Source organism: Condylura cristata, unplaced genomic scaffold (genome assembly GCF_000260355.1).
Source record: "Condylura cristata isolate star-nosed mole 26May11 unplaced genomic scaffold, ConCri1.0 scaffold00017, whole genome shotgun sequence".
Lineage (NCBI taxonomy): Eukaryota > Metazoa > Chordata > Mammalia > Eulipotyphla > Talpidae > Condylura > Condylura cristata.
The window spans coordinates 31,742,029-31,762,556 of record NW_004567118.1 but is presented as its reverse complement, the minus strand read 5'-3'; the positions used below and the strand labels follow the sequence as shown (position 1 = coordinate 31,762,556).

The 20,528-nt window shown below is 40.3% G+C and overlaps 1 protein-coding gene across 1 annotated transcript in view; it reads right to left on the bottom strand.

Moving 5' to 3' along the window:
- The window catches only part of ZZEF1 (zinc finger, ZZ-type with EF-hand domain 1), a 100,396-nt gene that overhangs the window by 33,694 nt on the left and 46,174 nt on the right, over nucleotides 1-20,528 (bottom strand). Inside the window, exons 20-34 of the mRNA XM_012726093.1 lie at nucleotides 19,751-19,910; nucleotides 18,162-18,283; nucleotides 17,934-18,056; nucleotides 16,771-16,937; nucleotides 16,603-16,684; nucleotides 15,279-15,480; nucleotides 13,822-13,970; nucleotides 11,879-12,119; nucleotides 9,496-9,575; nucleotides 7,230-7,323; nucleotides 6,180-6,651; nucleotides 5,105-5,269; nucleotides 2,778-2,897; nucleotides 1,983-2,144; nucleotides 245-374 (exon numbers count right to left, since the gene is read on the bottom strand). Coding sequence (XP_012581547.1) covers nucleotides 245-374; nucleotides 1,983-2,144; nucleotides 2,778-2,897; nucleotides 5,105-5,269; nucleotides 6,180-6,651; nucleotides 7,230-7,323; nucleotides 9,496-9,575; nucleotides 11,879-12,119; nucleotides 13,822-13,970; nucleotides 15,279-15,480; nucleotides 16,603-16,684; nucleotides 16,771-16,937; nucleotides 17,934-18,056; nucleotides 18,162-18,283; nucleotides 19,751-19,910 — 2,469 coding nt within the window. The remainder of the gene's footprint in view (nucleotides 1-244; nucleotides 375-1,982; nucleotides 2,145-2,777; nucleotides 2,898-5,104; nucleotides 5,270-6,179; nucleotides 6,652-7,229; nucleotides 7,324-9,495; nucleotides 9,576-11,878; nucleotides 12,120-13,821; nucleotides 13,971-15,278; nucleotides 15,481-16,602; nucleotides 16,685-16,770; nucleotides 16,938-17,933; nucleotides 18,057-18,161; nucleotides 18,284-19,750; nucleotides 19,911-20,528) is intronic.

Genomic DNA, 20,528 nt, shown 5'->3' with positions numbered 1-20,528 from the left:
AATTTTATTTCTCACTGCAGATTAGTAAACTGACATCTAGGATCATACTTCAACCTCATGAGTTAGTTCTATAGGAGGGAGCCACACTTTGAGTGAAGTCAAGCCAGGACTCAGGACCCCTTGGGTTAAGGACCAGATTCAGTGACCGCCTTCTGGGAGGACAGCCAGCTAGTGCTCCCCCACAGAAAGGCCTCTCCAAACTCCTAACAAATCACTTCAGATCATGCTAGTTGAGAGGTCTTACTTTCCTCTGCTTCTCTGGATCTTCCTGGGCTATTTTTTCATACCAGGTCTCAAACATGCCATCCTGACACTCATCCATCCATTCTGAATTCTGCTTGGCATCAGCAAGCTCATCTTCTTCACTCCACTGGCTGAAAGGACATAAAGAAAGAAAAGTATGCCTCTCCAAATAATCAAAGAAAGCAGTGGTTAGCAGACTGTGTGATCACAGGGCATCTTTAAACTAAGTGGAAGAGGTTACTTTTGTTTTTAATGACCCAAGATATATATGCCAAGTGTTTGATAGATACATGTCAATAAAAAGTCCAATGAAAAGAGCAGACCACACTGGGTGAGGGATACAGCTTATTATAAGGCTATACCATGGCACAATTCCACTTGACAACTACTGGTGGTAAACCTACTATGTGCCAGCATCAGGCCAAATGAAGTGGTTTTTTCAGAAGTCAGAACTGAAATGCTCAGTACACGCTAGTGGAGTCAGTATGGGAAAGGAGTCAGAAGACCTGTGGCTTTGTCTTTCTCACTAGCCACTACTAAGACCTCGACACATGCTCAGCCTGGTTCTCGGATTCTGCATTTCGAATAAAGGGCTTTAGACAGACAATATATTGGGGCCCTTTAAAATACAAAATGATAAATTTCCATTATTTCAACTGACAGCTAGTTTTAGCAAGGAGAATTACAAACAGAAAAGGATTTGCTCACCAGCAAATGCATATGTTTACCAGCCAAAAAGTACACATTCATTCATCAACTGACTTTAGGCCTACTCACATTTAGTTCTGAGCTGGGTGCCATGGGTCCCTGTGGTAAAGGCTGAAACCCCATCCCCACGGGTGCCTGCAGGTGCAGGCAAAGCTTGAAGGAGCAGCAGAGTAATAACTACAGAACCAGTACACTGAAACCCTCACCCTTTATCTCCTTGCTGTGTGTCTGGTCTGCCCAGAGACTTCTGCCAGCAGGACAATAGCTGAAGTTTAGCAAATAAGTAAACAACTTTTATTCTATCTCTTTCTCCAGAATATTTTTTTCTGAAAGAATGAAAATTGTCCCAGAGTTGATTCACTTATTTCCTAATTGTCTCCTCTTAACTTTTCCTTTTCTTCTCCTTCCTTTGGTATATACACGAGTGGGTAGTGGGTCAGTGGAATTGCACGGGATGGAGAGACACTCATCAAAAGTAGAAAGCAAAAAAATATTGCATAGTTTTTTCTTTATGCCTTAAGGTCTTATAATGTGCAAGAGTTTATGGTGGCCAAAATCATACACACACACATGTAACAAAAACAGAAAAGGATTCTCCAAGTCAATAAACCACACTAGTATATCCAAAAATACAGAGGACCCCCGTCCTTCAACACTATCACCACACATCAGACACGGTAGCAAACATTTAAAAATAAAACTCATCTATTCTTTACAAGACTCTTTTGAGGTAGATACCCATTACTATCCCCAGCTCTAAAAATGAGGAAACTGAGGCACAGAAGGGTTAAATAAGTTGCCTGAGGCATCCAGTTACTATGTGGCAAAGTTAGGAGATTACATTGAGAGGCTAGAACCCATGCTCTGAACCTGCAAGCTGTATCTTTTTCTTTTTAAAGATTAACTTTTTTTTGAAGATTAACATTATTTATTTGTGCATATAATATCTGGAATGTAGACCAAAGGTGGGGGTGGTGAGGGGACCTCTGTATGGCCTTTAGGAACTGCAGAAATCAGGATTTTGTTCTTACCTGATCACACTGTCATAGACACTTATATTCTCCTGTGACATTTTCATGAGGAGTTCTGGTAACTGAATGTCGACAAAGAAGGCGAGATCACTGGGTTCCCAGCCCATGTCCAGAAAATGAAGCACAGCAGTCTGAACACAGGACAAGGCAGGCAGCAAGGACCTAAAGAAGAGAAGTTATCAAACCTGCCACCACCAAGTAAGACAACAAAACAACATGGAGCGCAGAAAGGAATGCTAGCTTGCTGGTTTGGGCTCCTTCTTTCCCCTTTAAAATCTCATACGCCATACAAACCCTCAAGGGACAGCTTAAGCAAAATCATTCTAAAAGCATAAAGTAAGGTTTCTTACCAGGACTACTACTGGACATTTTATGGTATAGGACTTAGTACAAAAATCACCTCTTGGTAAATAGCTATATGCAATTAGTGAAGGTCATGCCATTTAGACTTACAGAACCATTTGATTTAAGGTTTATGTCTAAATCACTCACTAAGGAAGAAAATAGGAATAGCTTTACATTCAAGTTGTAAAACTGCACACAAACTTCAAAAACTGAAGCTTACAAATGCTTAGATAAAGTATGATCCAAACCCTTTACAAAAATGCATACCATATAGGCTATTATAGAACTGTAAAATTATTATTATAGAATAATATTAGCAACTAGCTCTAGATTGTAAGATTAAAGGTTATTTTTATTCTTTGTACTTTTCTATACTTATACTATTAAACATGTATTTCTTTTATAAGGACAAAAAATAACGTTTTTCTAGGAATTACAGTTATTCAGTACCTGTCATTTACGCTACTAAATCCTTTAACTGCTTTGACCAAAAACAGAACCAGTTGATAGTAGGTATCTCTAATTTTCTTGTGTAGCTCTGCACCACAGCCTTCCAAGTGTCCAAAATAACTAGAAACAGGAAATCACCAAGTCAATGACAGAACATCATTCACTGAACAATCACCATTGCTTCCATGATAAAGAAGCAAGCTGCATGAATTGGCAAAGGAACTTAAGTAAATACAAATATAATGATGTTAGAAAGTAACAAACAAAATAGCAGTGAATCCATCTGCCTGCAGCAAGTGGGATGTCTATCAGAGTACAGAGATGACAATTATTTATCTTTCTTTGTTAGTATAAGAACTGCCCCTCTCACCACTACTGGAGTGCTAGACATTTTGTTAAGTATTTTTCACAAATGACCTCTTTTAATCTTCTCACACAGGCATGCGCTCCCATGCCCCCTACCCCACCCAGCTCCCTACACTGACAACTGTACCAAGGTCACTGTCTTTTCTACTTTTACCCTTGTTACTTTGGAAATTTCAAAATCCATGGAAATGAGACCCCATTTCTTCTGTCCCTGAATGCCCTCTGCCATCTTCACCACACATAAACTCCTCTACCCCCTTAGCCATCTCAGTCTGACGGTCATGCCCTTGACCATGTTGTCACAGGCACTGAAACCCCGACTTCAGAGCACCTTACTCTGGCCGTGACCTCTCAGCCTGCTCCCACCTCTTCTAGGACACCCCCAACAGTATTCTCATCTCAATGAGCCCAACCCATGCCACTGCCTCATGTTCACTGTCTAGTACTCCCACCATGCTGTCTCTTTGCTCCATGCTCAGCTCAGATTCTAGGGCACACCACAATAATCATACCTTAGCAAATACCAACTCCCTTGCCACTTCTTTCTCCATGAGCTTGCTTGAGAACTCTTTTCTCTATATATCAAAGTAGCTGAGTATAGCAGAAGGAAACAACACACAACTAACTTTAAAACCAGCTAGCATTGGGCCCTCCCTGGGGTTAAAGCACAGCACTATGAAGCTATTGCAGTTACTGTAGCATGAGTTTGATCCCTGGCCAGGGAGCTGCCCCACATGGCCCAGCAGACCTCTCCTGACCTGCCTGCTACTCCCCTCAGCAGTGTATTTCAGTACATCTACCTGTTCTGCTCCTCACTCTGTCCCTGGTGAATCCTCTAACTCCCCCGCCATACCTATGGTTTGACCCCAGTTCTGTACATATAAATAAAAACATCTTTAAAAAAATAATAAATAAATAAATAAAACCAAGTAGTATTACTTTAATTCCAAAGTCATAATTCTCAAATAGGCATGCAAAATTGTCAGGCAAATTGCCAGACTGGCTTTCTCAATTTTCACCACTTGACCATTTTAAGCCTTCCTGCCTCTCCTGAAACTGCTTACTACCTCCACCTAAACCTTCGTTTTTAGCTAATAACAATCCTCCTACTTTATTTTTAAGGAGTAGAAATGTTCACACAGAACCCTCTATCTTTGTACCACCTCTTCCACCACCCAGCTTGTATCACTACCCATCTGAGTTTCCTCCTGCTACCACAGCTAGTCTCCCTGATTGTGTTTTGTCTTTTTTTAACCCAGCATCATGATCTCATACAAAGTAGATTCACTGCCCTAAAAACTCACTGTCACTGTACTTCATCACCCTGAATTTTTCAAAAGCCCACCTCTCTGGTTGCTACAATTGTTCCCTCTCTTCCTGTATCAAGTTCTCCTCAGTGTCGACTCTTCCTAATGGCAGACAAACATCTCAATAGCTCTTAAAAACCCTCAGGATCCCACATCCCATTCCAATTACTGCTCTATTTCACTGCTCCCCTTTCAGGCCAAATTTCTTGAAGTAATTATAGTCTTTCTCCCCATTTTATTACCACCCACCCCTTTCTCCCGCCCCACACCACTGGTCTTCTCAATTCAGTTGAATCAAGCTTTTAACCCCATATCCAGTGAGGCTCTTTCTTTCTTTCATTTATCCTCTACACCTGATCTATCGATGCTGACAATTCTGCCTTCAAGATATATCCTGAACCTCACCCTTTTCTTTCCATCTCTGATGTTCTTTTATTCCCTAGTCCATGCCATTTCTTCTTAATTACTCCAACAGTCTTCTTGGTACTTATCAAAAGGACAGAACCTATTTTTCCTTTGGATAAAAGAATGAATTAACCAAAAATGTAAATTGGTATCCCACAGGAAAATGAGGGAGGTATTGATTACAGGCCATTAGAATTTCTTTCAAGAATCTCTCTTTGTCTTCCTTGCAGATTTGTAAGCTGTACTTACTTAGTAAACTCTTTCTGGCAGGTCAGAAGTTCCAACAGGAAAAGTATATAAGGCGGGTTGAAGCAGTGAGGCTGTCCAAGGGATTCTGAACAATACTGAATTATCCTCAGGGCTTCAAGGATGCTCTCGGCTTGGGCTTTCTTCAAGGAAAGGACCTTTATAACACTGGAGACACAACTCAAGTCAGGAATACCCAGAAAACTATTTAACTGTGAGGCAGAGAAGAAAGCATAACCTCCACTCAAGTTCTGATGTCAAAGCATTAACTTTCAGTCACTGATCAGCAGCATTACAAATCAATTCACATCACATATTCAGAAGCTCACCAACCAATATTAAAAGATTAACTAAAAAGGAATTCTGATACCTTCACCTCCTTATAGACACAAAAATCTTAATTTTTAGGACAAGAAACTGAAACATGCAATACCTCCATATATGTAGGCCCACTGACAAATAATTTTGTCAGAAAACATCAAATTCTTAATTTCTCCCAAGGTTAAAAATAAGACAAATTATTAAGGGGTATCTACCAAAAGAAAGTTTTCTTTTCTTTTTTAAACTTAAAAGTACATTAGAGGCCCTCCCTGGTGGCGCGGCGGGTTAAAGCACAGCACTGAGAATCTAAAGCTGCTTCTGCATGAGTTTGATTCTCGCCTGCCCCGGAGGTGACCACATGGCGTGGCAGACCTCTCCTGGCCCGCCCGCTGCTCCCCTCAGCAGTGTACTTCGTCGATCTGCCTGTTCTGTTCCCCACTCTGTCTCTGGTGAAGCCTCTCACCGCCCCTGAGCCTCTGGCCTGTACCCCAGTTCTGTATGCACAAATAAATAAATCTTTAAAAAAAAAAAAGTACATTAGAAAGACATAATTAACATAATAAAATGATCAAATATTAAATTTAAATCTTTTTCTTTAAAATCACGGACTTTTTTCCTTTAGACATTCTCAAATAAATCTTGATTATCCTTCATGTACTATCGCTCATTTTTATGTAAACTTCAAGTCTTTGACCAGACTGGATACCTAAATTTTGAAAACAGAAAATACTATGAAAGTAATACCTGCCAGGCTCACCTGTCGTGCATGAGTGACTGATCTTTAATGAAGTCCATTACATCCTTCAGCACTGGGTATTTCTCTTTCACTGTGGGCACTGGTCTAGCTTCCTCCATGGATCGGAAGGAGAGAAGCCTGAGTCGCCCTCGGCTGAAGGGAGGCCGCCGAGTGGGTGTGGAAGGGGATGAGGGCTCTTCAGTGGTGGCTGAGGACACTTCAGAGGCAGAAGGGCCAATGCAGGGTGGCAGATTCGGCTGGACATCCAAGCCAGGACTCCTGTTCCCCGCAACAGAAAGAGCTGCTTCTGTGGGAGATTCTGAGGCTTGGAAATGCTCTTCTACCACAGAGCTTGTCCTCTGGCGCTTGTCAAGGGGCTGCAGGTGACTGGCTTCATCTGTAGTCAATGACTTTGCACAGGTTTCTTTTGAACTTACACTTTTTTTTGGCAAAAATTTTAGTAATAGGAGACTTTTCTGAATACACTCTTTCGCTAAATAAAAAAAAAGAAGAAAGGTAATGGGGAAAATATCAAAACTACACTTTTAATGCCTACTTTCAGAGAGAAAATAATTTACATAAACTTACTTTACAATTTAGGATGAGAAATAGTTCCATTAATTTAATGATACACACATCTACCACAGAATCAAATTTTAATTCAATCTACAAACCAAGGTTTCTTTAGCACTGTCGTCACACTTTAAAAAAGGTTTTATTGGGGTGATTTTCAAACATATGTAGAGTCTTAACTCAGTGTCAAGAGTTATCAAACCAAGGCTGTCTTGCTTCACCCCCAACCATCCCCTAGATTATCTGTATGCAGATCCCAGGAAACATATTATTTCATCAATTAATACTTCAGTATATTTCTCTAAAAAAGAAAGTTTTAAAAACAATATAACCATGATAGCATTTAAAAATTAACAGTAATGTCCTTAATTTTATTGCATATTCAGTGTGTGTACATTCTAAAAATATACACACACTATGGTGATGACGGGTGGGGGAGGTCGAAGTAAACACTGTTTTATAATGAACAATAATGTAAATAGATTACAGCATACTCACCCAGGCTCTCAGGGTTCGCCTCTGATGCTTCCGACATGTACTTTTCTTCGGCCTCATTCCCCAGGCTCATCAGGGACTTCTGTTTCATCTCTAGCTGCGGGGAGAATTTGAACCACATGTTACACTGTCCATGCAGTGCAGGGAGGACAGCTATCGCAAACTACTTCCATGGAGATTATGGAGAACGTTACAGTTGTTGCCCAGCTGGTGAGGACACAGGATTGAGCTGCCTTTTTGTTTTTTTGGTCTTAGAAGTAATCCAGGCTTTGAAACTGTAAAAACTAGCTTTTTTTCAACTAAACCCAAGACCTAATTGTTTAAGATATTCTTGAATATCAGTGTGGAGGGGTCCTTATCTAGAGTTGATACACAGATAAACAGAACTCTGGAGAAGTAAAGGGTCTTGTTAGGATAACACACCTGTTTGCTTCACAGTCTGGGCCCAAAAATTTGATTTATTTTCTACCCTGAGAGGGATGCTGAGATTGCCAGGAAAGAATGGTGCCTTGGTCCAGGTAGTGGCCACAGCGTGGGTCACAAAACTGACAGTACATGCAGAAGACCTCTGTGACATATGAGAGGTCAGGGCCTGGGAGAGAAATCTTGTCTAAATCTGCCCTTTGCTAAACTAGATGTGTAGTCCACAATGTGTATTGTCACTTGCTTTTTTACTTAATTGTCTGTGGCAGCGGTTTATCAGATATACTTTTTCTTAAACTGCTGCAACTGCCTTGGTTTCTCAGTCACTACTTTTCTGATTCTCCTCCTACCATTCTGACACTGATGTCTGTCAGTTTCTTTTGAGAGATCTTATCTATTTTGATTCCCATCTATCTAGCCAAGGTATCCTGGGCACCAATTGTACCCCAATCATTGTGGATTCTTTCCATGACTGTCAGTTCCTGGATAAATTCAGACATTTTGGAAATGCTATTACCAGTGATTTGCAGCAATCCTCCTCTCTGCCTTGACATTTCCAGGAAATATCAGTTATCGCTATTTAGACTCTTTCAGCTGAATATCTCAGATAACCCACATGTACTCACATTAAACATGTGCCAAACTGAACTACTTCCTGTTCCCAGATCCAAAACCAATTTTTCCTGTTCTGGTCAGTGCTTCTACGACCCAGTAAGTCACCCAAATAGGAATGTGGGAAAAGGTATGAGTTCCACCCTCCTACTTACACTCAAATCAACCACAAAGTCTAAATGTTTTGTCCCCTAGGTAGCAAAAGTCACCCTCATCTAATGACCACAGTTCATTTCCTGCTTTCAATCTCATTCTCCCCCTCTCAGTTAAAGATTCTTTTCTCAATTACTATATGATATTTAAGATGCATATGAATACATAACAGTAATACTAATATAAGTATTCATCTTGATGACTAAGAAACAAAAACAATTCTCAATTTGGTGTTTTATCATTTCCACATTTGTGAAATTTTACTATATGTTTATGTATGTAATAAAGATTTGATTCATGTTTAAACATTACATGAACATGATATATATCACATATCCTTCTGCAACTTGCTTTTTTTCCCCACCCACCACCTTTGTGAGAATCATCCTTGTCATACACACATCTGTTTCATTTACTTTCATTGCAATATAGTATAATACTATATAAATGACCGTGCAACATCAATAACAATACAACATACAATTGTTTTGTTCTTTCTCCTACTGATGGACACTGTTCTTCTAATGCACTGCATCACAGTGCTGCATAACTACTTTTCTAAAGCTAGATTTCTCCCCTGATTAAAACCATCAATGGGTGCACAAGATCAAAAGCAATGTTTTCCTCTCATCTAAGTAAGCCCATAAGAATGTCCATAGAGCAGCTCTTGGGGATATTGAGGTATAGATGGGGTTGGAGTATACTGTCCCCATTGCTATAAAAGATGCACTATTGCTATGACAGTTTTTTTTTAAAATAAGTCACTCTTAAAATAATGTTCTATTTATTTGAGCAGCTTCTAAGAGGAGATATTTAAGATTTGAGGGATCGAGATGTTTTAGAAATCAGGAATTATACTGCAACCCTGAACTGAACCCTTCCTATACTGAACATTCTCAGTAATCACCAAATTATGATTTTAAGGGTTTTAAATTATTTCATACTATTCATGTCTCTAAACTTTTGTTTAAAAAAATCCCTTGGGTTATAATCTTGAAAAAAAGGTACTTACCTTAATTCCATGATATAATGGCGGGAAAACTCAAAATATGCAAACATCATATGCATAGGAAAATCTTACCATCCATATTCGAATTCCATCTGCCAAGGAATACACCTGTGCAAACTCCTCACTCAAGGCTGTCTTGCCCCCACTGTTTACTGGGGAAAGGAATAATGAATAGATTACATACAGTTAACACAATTCGCTACTATAACAATAAGTACTAAGTAGCTTCTACATCTCTTAAAAGCACAAAAAAAAAGTCCTTGCCTGATGCTCATATACTGTGGGTCATAAAAGAGGCCTGGGGAAAAATCTTATCAATAAGCTACACAAATACCTAAAATGGATTCTGTGTACTACTTCAAACTAACAATATACGATATTGTTAGTATATATATGCATATATATATATATACACACACTATATATATATTCTGTAATAATATACTATTAAAGAGAGTAAAATATTAAAAGTATTAAAAGTGAGTAAAAAGTACTGATACGAGAAAAAGTTCAAGGTATACAGTAAGTTAAAAAGACAGATTATGAAACAGTATAAACAAAATTATCTTATTTTTAACAGGCGTAGATATATATTAAAACCATGAAGGAGATATCTATTTATGATGGAGATATAAATTTACCTAGGTAAAGGCTAGGTAGATATCTAGAAAAATGTAAAGAGATGTTCTCTAAGTGGTGAGACAGTAGCTGATAATTATTTTAAGCTTTTCTGTACTTTATAAGTTTCTACATGAAGAAGTACTCTAAAACAACAAGTAACTTTTTTTTAAATTAGAAAAATAACAAAAATTTGACGTTTTGGTTTTAAAATGTCTGGCCTGGCCCTTCTTTTTACCTAAAGAAAAAAAAAAAGACCAAGGATAATACACTAGACCAGCGTGAAGCTCTCTGATGAACCAATGATGAATGCCATGAATACTTCCTGACCAGCAAGAATGTGCCAGGCTCTATATACTACACTCCAAGAGTACAATGCTGAGAAAAACAGACAAAGCCCCTGCCCTCTGTAGCTCAGTCTTAAATTTATACACTGCTCCTTCACGCTAGCCTAGCCGAAAACATTTCTAACCCCAGAGGGTGACCGATTTTAGATAAAGATTAGCAGATTATTCAAAGATCACTCTCACAGTGGCTCAGTTTCAAAGAACCCATGAACAATTTTTAAAGACAGGGACAGCCAGAACTGCGACAACTGTGTCTCCTTCAAAGCAACAGTGGCAGGTGATCTGGAGGCAACATGCACTCAGGAACATATTTCTAGTTTTCGTTTGTGTGTTTTTCTATGCAATCAGTAATTTGGAAAGGATAGAACTCTCCCACTCCCAGGGCTTTTAAATCACATTTATCCCTCTATTGCAAGTTCCCACACGTAACAAAGAATGTCTAGTCCTCTTACTACAATTTGATTACAAAATATTCATTTTTTCCCCAAAGCCATACACGTTACCTTGTCCCCATTGCTATAAAAGATACACTATTGCTATGACAGTTTTTTTTTTTAAATAAGTCACTCTTAAAATAATGTTCTATTTATTTGAGCAGCTTCTAAGAGGAGATAAATTTAAGATTTGAGGGATTGAGATGTTTTAGAAATCAGGAAGTATACTGCAATATGCAAACTAAAGGACTCAGCAATAAAGGCAGTAATGATAATAATATCAATAATAATAACAATAGCAGTGACAGTCAATTATCAACGGTAATGAAAGGAAGCCATTTGCTCATATCACTATGGAAAAGACCACGTACCCTGCAAAGTGCCTGGGAAAACCAAACCTCATCTTTATGTAGGGTTTGACGTGCTTTGGCCCTGAGAGATTATGAATAGAGAGAAACTCTCCCTCCTGTGGGTTCTGTTGGGCTTCAGGCCTCACACAGAGTAAACACACAGAGATGGTTTCCCTGGGGCCCCTGAGGAAAAGAAATGGTGAGGAGCGGACTACTGCTGAGCAGGGATCATCTATACAGAAGCTGCAAATTTAGAGACAGGAGTTAATACCTACATTTTCCTCCTTGAGTATTAGCACATCCAATTACCTAACCACCTCTGGTTTTCATTGGAATTTCTTAAGAGTGTGAGACTTTACAGATAAGAAAACTAAGATGTGGAAAAGTTGTCAGATTAACCTAAAGCTGCACAACTTCTTGCTACTGATTTGGGATTAGTATAACCCAAGGTAAGGTTTCTTCCCATAAACTTTTTTCCAAAAAACTGTTTGGGAGAGAGACAAATTACCTGCCATATATCACCATCTGCTAACTATAAATCAGTCATGAATCTTCTGACTGGCAAGATAGGACTAACAAGATGGAAGTCTACAGTTTTAGAAATATGTTTGTTTCAAAGTATTTTAAAATTTTCTCTTAAGATAGACTTTCTTAAAACTTAGCAACTGGTCTTCAGATCAAAAATATTCCCTGTAATATAAGTTACCATATTTTTGCAGCTTCTCATATAAGTCTGGAGTGCGATACACCAGAGCAGCAAAGGTGGCGTTCACAGCTTGATCAATAGTGGAACCAGCAACTATATCTGTCTTTGGGGCCTGCTTTCTACATGCCTGTATGAATCCTTTGAAAAGTTCTGAATATGGCCCACTGACGTTCTGGGCAGGATCTGATTGTGCAAAATCAAGAAGAAAATGGCGGCAGGGATCATCAGGGATTTTCTTAACCTGGGAACAACAACAAACCAACATGTTTAACACATTCATTCAGAAAACAAAGTTTACTGAGCAGCTACTAGGCCAAAGCAGAAGTATAAAACACGGTGCATACTCTCAGGAAGTTTAAATCTATTTTGGGGAGACCAAACAGATATGTGGGTTAAAAAAAAAAAAAAAAAAAGGTAAACACAATAAAACATTAAAAGTAGAACTACTATAAAGCAAAAGATTACCAAGTGCCAAATGCCTAGAAGGGATACCCAGTGCTGAGAATTCACAGGAGAGAGTTCCTGGCAGGTTAAAATAATTAAGAAAAGCCTCCTGGAGGATACGTGCTTGGGACTGGACCCTGAAGACTGGGCAGGCTTGGCCCTGAGGAACAAAATCATTCGCAGAAGTTAAGAGTCAGTGGGGAGACTGACCTGGCCTGAAGTCTCAGCTGGGGAGTGGTGGGAACTAGAGTCAGATAGGTAAGGTGAAAGGAGACTGTAGAGAGCCTTGACTGTCACACTGAGGAGTTTAGACTTCACCCTGTGGGCAACGGGGAGTCATTAATGGTGCTTGGCAGTGGAATGACAAGATAATGCAGTGATTTAAAAAAAAAAAAACAAAAAAAAAAAACTTGGTAGGTACCAATGTAACAACACATGTGTAAAATGAGGGCCTGGAATAAAGATGGAGACAGAGGAAATGGAAAGAGATGAACATCACAAGGAAGAAGCCATAGGCTTGCTGACTGGATAGAAAGGCTGAGAACAAAGTGGGCACAAAAGTAATGTCAGGAATCAGTGAGTGACTCAATGACAGTAACAGAGTGAGCAGTTGGGGGAGAAATCTTGGTTTTGTACTTGAGTTAAAGGGAGTCAGAACACTGAGGTGGGGATACCTAATAGGAAGGTGGAGGTACACGATTAGAACCTGGGAGAAGAACCAGGACTGGGAACTGATATTTAGGAATTATTCACACAAATGTGACAGCAAAAGAGAGAGTGGGCTGGGAGAAAGGGAAGAACAACTAAATAAAGCCTGCCCTTTTGAGAAGGGGGAATAAGAGAGGTCAGTAACAGAAGCAGATGGACTAGGTAAATGTAAGAGTAGACTACTATGGCATCAAAAGAAGAGCGGGTGAAGGAAGCAAATTTAACAGAGGTAGAGGAGAACAGCAGCTGAGGAAGAGTCCTGAGATACAGCAACTAACTACTAAGGGAGGAGGAGAGAGAGAGGGAAGAAGGGAGGAAAAGTAGAAGAACAGATATAGAGGGAAACAGAGATGAAAAAGAAACAGTGGGCAAACTTGTTTAGTTTTTAAATATTAAAAGTCTAAATAATTTGCTATTGTTCCATGGAGAACAAAAAGTATAGCATAAGTCATATACTCATCGGGCACTAGAAGTGGACTCAATGTATGTGCTTGATAACTCTGTTAGGAGCGATTTACAGAGCACCTACTATACTGCACTGAAGAGGCAGCCATTCGATATTTTTCAACAACTGTTACATTCTGGCCCCTATGGTATACCAAATGAACAAGGGATAGTTTGTGCCCTCCAGTAGCTGAGAATTTAAATATATAAGCCTAAAAAATGTGCTATATTTCCAAGGAGAACATGGATGGGCATGATAAGATATAAACACAATTGTTTATAATTTATATAAAAATATTAGAAAACATTTTCTAGTCCAAATAGAAAAACAATAGAAGACTTAATACCTCCTTATTATCCTGGTGTGGGTGAGTGGGCCAGCTTGCTTCCAATTCCAACTCTGGACAAATTTGATGCCTGAAGACAGGTTTCCATAAGGGGGAATTTAAGACTAAAGCCATTTTTGCCTGAGGTACTGCCATGTTACTTCCTAACTCTGAAAAGAGAAGAAGGTTTATGTGCATTCTCTTTTTCCCTTAATATCGCCCCCCCCACCCCCCCTCCACCAAAAGAGGTTGGAAAAAACTGGGCACTATGACAACCTGGGAGGAATTCACCCGCATCCTATCAGAATGTAACTCTGATACAAAAACACATACCCCAGATGAACCCAAACCACAAGGGAGTCCTGAAACACTGCCATTCTGCCAGAGCTTCAGTAATCAGGTGCCTCTGAAATGACTAATCTGTATGGTCCGTGTGAAAATAGAATGTAAACCACCTCTATGGTGTAAGAGGAAGTCACTTAGGAATTCTTAATTAGATGACAATGCTCAGTTTGTAAATTAATGATAATCAACAAATAGATGCCTACCATATGTGTGTTTATGAATAGACATAGAAAAAAATATTAGGTGAAAATAAAACAAGATGTTAATAGTAGTTATCTCTGGGTGTTAGGATTAGAGATGGTTTTTCTCCTGGTTTTTTCTGATATTTCACTTTCATGATGAAAAAAAAACAAGAAATTATATAAGAAATAAACTAGAAAGCTTAATTATATAATTCTTGCTTCTTGGATAAATTTAACAATTAAATTGAATAAAAATCATTTTAAGGCCCCCCCTGGTGGCGCAGCGGGTTAAAGCACAGCACTGAGAATCTAAAGCCGCTTCCGCATGAGTTCGATTCCCGCCTGCCCCGGAGGTGACCACATGGCGTGGCAGACCTCTCCTGACCCGCCCGCTGCTCCCCTCAGCAGTGTACTTCATCGATCTGCCTGTTCTGCTCCCCACTCTGTCTCTGGTGAAGCCTCTCACCGCCCCTGAGCCTCTGGCCTGTACCCCAGTTCTGTATGCACAAATAAATAAATCTTTAAAAAAAAAAAAAAAAAATCATTTTAAGACAAAATCCAAGTTCACATACTTACAAACATTTGGCTAAATCATAACAAAAGATATTATAAAATCAACTTATTTGACATTTCTGTCTTCTTGTCAGAGTATGCCAAAATTCACATGCAAGAGACTGGTGACAAAGCTGCTAAAACCCTGCTCCCTTCCCTACTTGTTGGTTTTAGACGGAGGGAAGCCACAGCATCTTCTGTGCTGTATTCTAAAATGCAGCCCAAGTTAGAAACTTTATGAAAACGGTGTCAAGCTGACAGTTTATTCTCGTTTCATTTAAAGGAAAATAAAAGAATTTTATCAATACCACTGTACTGCAAAGTGACTTACAGGAAAGAGCATACACCTAGCCCCTGAACATGACTGAGGGGCTAGAAAGGGCACGCTCAAGGACTTACGGCGCACAGACTTGAGCGCCATGCACTGGGCAGCAAGGCGTCCCATCAGCCGGGAAACCAGGAGCTGTAAGTCCAGTCCCCAGGACACAGCAACATCGGGCAGGCCAAAGGCAGTGATGGTGAACTTGTAGCCCCACTCGTTGTTACTGCTGTCAGAGTGGAAGAGAAACTGTAGCCGAGGTCCAGCCTTAAAGGTTACTTTCTAGAACAAACAAAAGTCAAGCAGTCAAAGAGACTTGAGGAGGCAGCATCTCATTAGTAAAAATGTTCAAGACTCAACAAATCTAAATGTAAAATAGGCCTATAGTTTCACTATCAGTCCAAAACTACTAGAAGTAGAGTAGGGTGACTGAAACAAAAAGTTGACATTAGCAACTTATGTTGCTTATGAAGAAGCAAAGTTGGGAAAAAAACTGACTAGTTTCCTAAACCTCAATAACCACCTGCCCACTATCCACTCAGTGATCACACTCGCCCAATCCTTTGGTCCAGCCAACACCACTGACAACAGCGTGAAGGTTGACAGTCTGACGCAACCCCAGAGGTCCTGCAGACCTGGTTGTGAGGGGAACTCCTGATTCTCACCACCAATGGTCTGGGCCCTCCTGAACACACCAGCCCTTCTTGCTAAGGATTACAACTCCCCATTTACTCTGGATGATTTACTATAAACCAGAGATTGTCAAACGTTCCTATGAAGAATCAGATAGTAAATTATTAGACTTTCTGGGCCATACAGACTCTGTTGCAACTACTCTACTTATCCATCATAGTGACAAAACAGTTACAGAGGGTACATAAACACAGCAATACAAAAAATGGGCATGGCTGAGTACCCAAAAACTGTATTTACAGAACAGGAGTTGCAGCTTGCTGCCCTGTGATAAAGACCCTTCTCTTACAAAAATGTAGTATTAATGCTTCCCTTCAAAAACCTACTGCTGGGCCCTCCCCGGTGGCACAATGGGTTAAAGTACAACACTACAAAGCTATCCACAACCACTGTACCATGTGTTTGATCCCCAGCAAGGGAGGTGACCCACATGGCGCAGCAGACCTCTCCTGTCCTGCTCCATGCTCCCCTCAGCAGTGTATTTCAGTAGATCTGCCTGTTCTGCTCCCCACTCTGTCTCTGGTGAATCTTCTTACACCCACTAACCCCCAGCACCTCTGGCCTGTACCCCAGTTCTTATATACATAAATAAATAAATCTTTAAAGAAAACAACAAAACCAAAACCATACAGCCACTGCACAATGTGGGCTGACAAAAGGAAGACAACTCCTTCTGTAGGTATTTCATCTTTTTCTGGGAAGACCACTCACCTTGGGCCATTTATCAGTGCCAACTTTGGTGTCATAGCGTGTTTTCCCACCTCTAGAGTCAGTAAATTCCAGATAATCATACCTGTGAAAGCATAATCTCTATTACTTTCTTCCTTCCCATTTTGATTATTACTTAGGGTGAGGGTGAAGGAGACATGTGAGTTGTACCTTTTTTCAGTTTCACACCTCTCGTCAAATTCCACCTCAAAATAGGTTGCCCCTGGGCTAACAAAGACAGACACTTCATGACAATTATTTTCATAGTTGTGGGCAGATTCTTTGGTCCATGTATGCAACACCACAGGTTCTTCCTGTTGCCAAGTCTCCACATCCAGCTATACAAACAAGTCAAGAGAGAAAAATTCCCCGGTGGCACAATGGGTTAAAGTGCAACACTATGAAGCTATCCACAGTCCCTTCAGCACGAGTTTGACCCCCGATCCAGGGGGCTGACCCAGAGACCTTTTGTGTCTCCCCCGCTGCTCCCCTCAGATGTGTACTTCATCATTCTGCCTGTGGCTCCCCACTCTGTCTCTGGTAAATCCTCTCACCACCCCTGCACCTCTGGCCTATACCCCCTAGACCTGTATGCATAAATAAGTCTTAAAAAGGAAAAAAGAGGGCGCTCCCTGGTGGCACAGCAGGTTAAAGCACAGCACTAAGAAGCTAAAACCACTTAAGCATGAGTTTGATCCCCACCCTGGAAGTGATCCACATGGTGCAGCAGACCTCTCCTGACCCGCCCACTGTTCCCCTCAGCAGTGTACTTCGTTGATCTGCCTGTTCTGTCCCCACTGCTCTGGTGAAGCCTCTTACCGCCCCTTCACCTCTGGTCTGTACCCAGTTCTGTATGCATAAATAAATAAATCTTTAAAAAAAGAGAGAGAGAGAAAGAGCGAGCAAGAGAAAGGTTCTCATCATTCTACATCTAGCCACTTGCAGTACAATGTTCCCACAGTGTTCCACACAGCCAGACTATGATGGCCCTCCACCAATTCTTTCAAATGTCAACCCTTCCAATTTGTCTTTCATCATACATTTTTCTCTTCTGGACTTCAATCAGGTTATGCACTTACATATAACTTCTTATATAACTACAAAATGATAACATTCATTTCTATCCAGCTTCTGTGTCTCCTTTCTATGGCTGACAAAACCAAATCAACTCATACTGGCTATGAGTTGATAAAACTTGTTTGATAAAATAAAGAGTATTTTCTGGAGGCAATTTATCTGTATAGCTCTATACCCAGTGGCACATGTTATTAAGTAGGGTCACATCACTCCTGAGAGGGGATACAAAGCAGATGCAAACGATGACTCCGAGTTACCTTATTCAGCCCTCCTTCAGGGTCACTGCAGAGCTTCTTCAACAGTTCTGTTAGAGAGCTGAACTCTCTCAAGAGTGTACAGTGTGAAATGTCCAAAGTGCAAAAGTCCAGCAGAAAGATTACCTAAAGGAGGATGAACAAGGCACTTAGTGTGTACCTCAGAGTGCCTGGAGGTGCAGGTCACAAACCTCCTCCCGCCCTTTACAAGTGGCCATCACTACCGCTTACCAGTTGACGAGCTGCCATAGAAAACACCGAATTACATAATTTTTCTACTATGGTTTTTCCACTGTACTGTGACAAAAGGGACTCCAAAATCACTCTCATGCTTGCCAGAAACTGTCCCACATCTGCCAAAATGTAAAAAAAATAATAATAATTAATATTATATAAGATAGAAATATCACTCGCTTGATCATCATTAACGCAAAGGTGAAGTCTTACAGAGGCTGTGGAGGGTGTTCTACGTCAGAAGGAACAAGAAAAAAAACTAACTGGGAGAGATATTTGCACGCCTATGTTCACTGTGGCATATTTACAATAGCCAAGCTATGAAACAATGGCTGCCCAGTGACAAATGCGTGGATAAGGAAGGTGTGGCATACAGAGACAGCAGACCACCGTTCAGCTGAAAAATAGATGAAATCTTGCCATTGCAACAACATGGATGGAGGCTGAGGGGATAATGCTAAGCAAAGTAAGTCAGATGGAAAAAGACAAGTACTGGATGATTTTACTCAATAAGTGAACTACAAAGAAACAAAAATAAAGGAACAGATAAAACTAAATCAAAATAAACCTGAAGCTACCAGAGAGGGAGAAAGGAGTAAGGAGCAAAGAAAGGAGGGAGCCTGATGGACTATGGTGACGATTAGGGCTACTTCTGGGGACAGGAGTGGTGCTGCAATATATACCTGCAGATGTGAACCAACACCCCCAAATCATAGACAGGGTCATAAAACACAACTTCAATTTTAAACATTAATAAAAGAATCAGTAAGAAAAAAAAATGGCTAAATGGTAAAATTTTATTATTGTCTAGTTTTCCACAATAAAAAATTAGCTCAGAGAAAAAAAGACCATTAGAGCATTAAGTATCATACAAATGTCCTCTGGGTAGGAAAAGTAGTGCAAATCTCAGTACTTTCATCTCACTTTACTTTTACCCCACTTGACTTTTAAAGTGAGTGGATTTTCATCGTGGCCTTTGCCCCTTCTTGATGAGACACACTTTTATAAGTGAAGTCACATGGCTGAACCACCAAACAACCAACTTTCCTTTCCCTTTGTTTGCCATGGCCCTTCCAGTGGGTCAAGTGTTAGAATAAATGTTACTGTCACAGCTGCGGAGACCAAGTTTGATGGATCTGAAATTTCCACATGCAGTTTCTCAGAACCTGTTAAGTTCCCTAGTCTTCTGGGGCTTATAAGACATCAATCAACATCTTCAAGATGCAGCAAAGACAACAGCAATGCTCATATGCCTTTGACTTTAAAAGTTCAAGGCTTCCTTTGTTAGGATGACTTGATTTGAACAAGGATAACAGACTCCACTGAAGTGTGGAACATCATCTAAGAGTGCTACATGACTACAGAGCCAACAGGCTGTGAGATGACCCAGTCCCACAGTGAAAATACTTAGGGTCACTACCACATTTGGACAGGACATTTTGGGCAAAAAGACATGTTACAGAATTCTATTTTAAGAGAGGGAAAACATCTCAAAAACAGATTGGATTTGTAAAAAAAGAAAACCATATCCACATTCACTGAGTGAATATACCTATCTGCTTTCATGCTTTTGAACTAAAACTTACATTTTTCAATAAGGTCAACAGCAAGATCTTTGGCTCCACTGTCAGTGCTCTTCAGCTGCAGGTAGCACCAAGAGAGCAGGCTGCCTTGGACCGACCAGAACAAGGAGAAGAGCACAGAGCCAGTCTCCCCTTGAGCTCCATTGAGCATCAACAGCTCACACTACAAGGCAGGAGATAAACAGAAAGTATTTACAAGACCATTCACAGAACACAGCAGGACATTCTCCAAGAGAGCAGCTATCACTTGCTGGCAAAAACACTATGGAAATGGGGAATAGTCATGAAAGAGCTTTCAACCCACAAGTGACCAAAAAAAAAAAAAAAAAAAAAGTATAATGAAAATTCCTCTCCTTCAGATTTTCAAAAGCTTCGCTGATGGTGTTTGCTTCATATGTTACCTTCTTCTGCCCCTCAGGAACCTTGCTCCAGAGGTAAGGTAAGGTTCTCTTGCACATCTTTAAATGCCTTTCCCTCTGGTTCTTTCTTTTAAACCTTCAATAAAATCTCTTTTACCTTAAAATAATTCTTCAGGGGCTCTGCCTGATGGCATAAAGTACAGCACAGTGAAGTGACCCACAGCCACTGCAGTATGAGTTGACCCTAGGGCAGGGAGCTGACCCACATGGCTCAGCAGACCTCTTCTGACCTGCACGTTGCTCCCCTCAGCAGTGTATTTCAGTACATCTGCTTGTTCTGCTCTCCAGTCTGTCTCTGGTGAATCCTCCCACCGCCCCTCCCCCCACACCTCTAGCCTGTACCCCAGTTCTTGTATAATAGA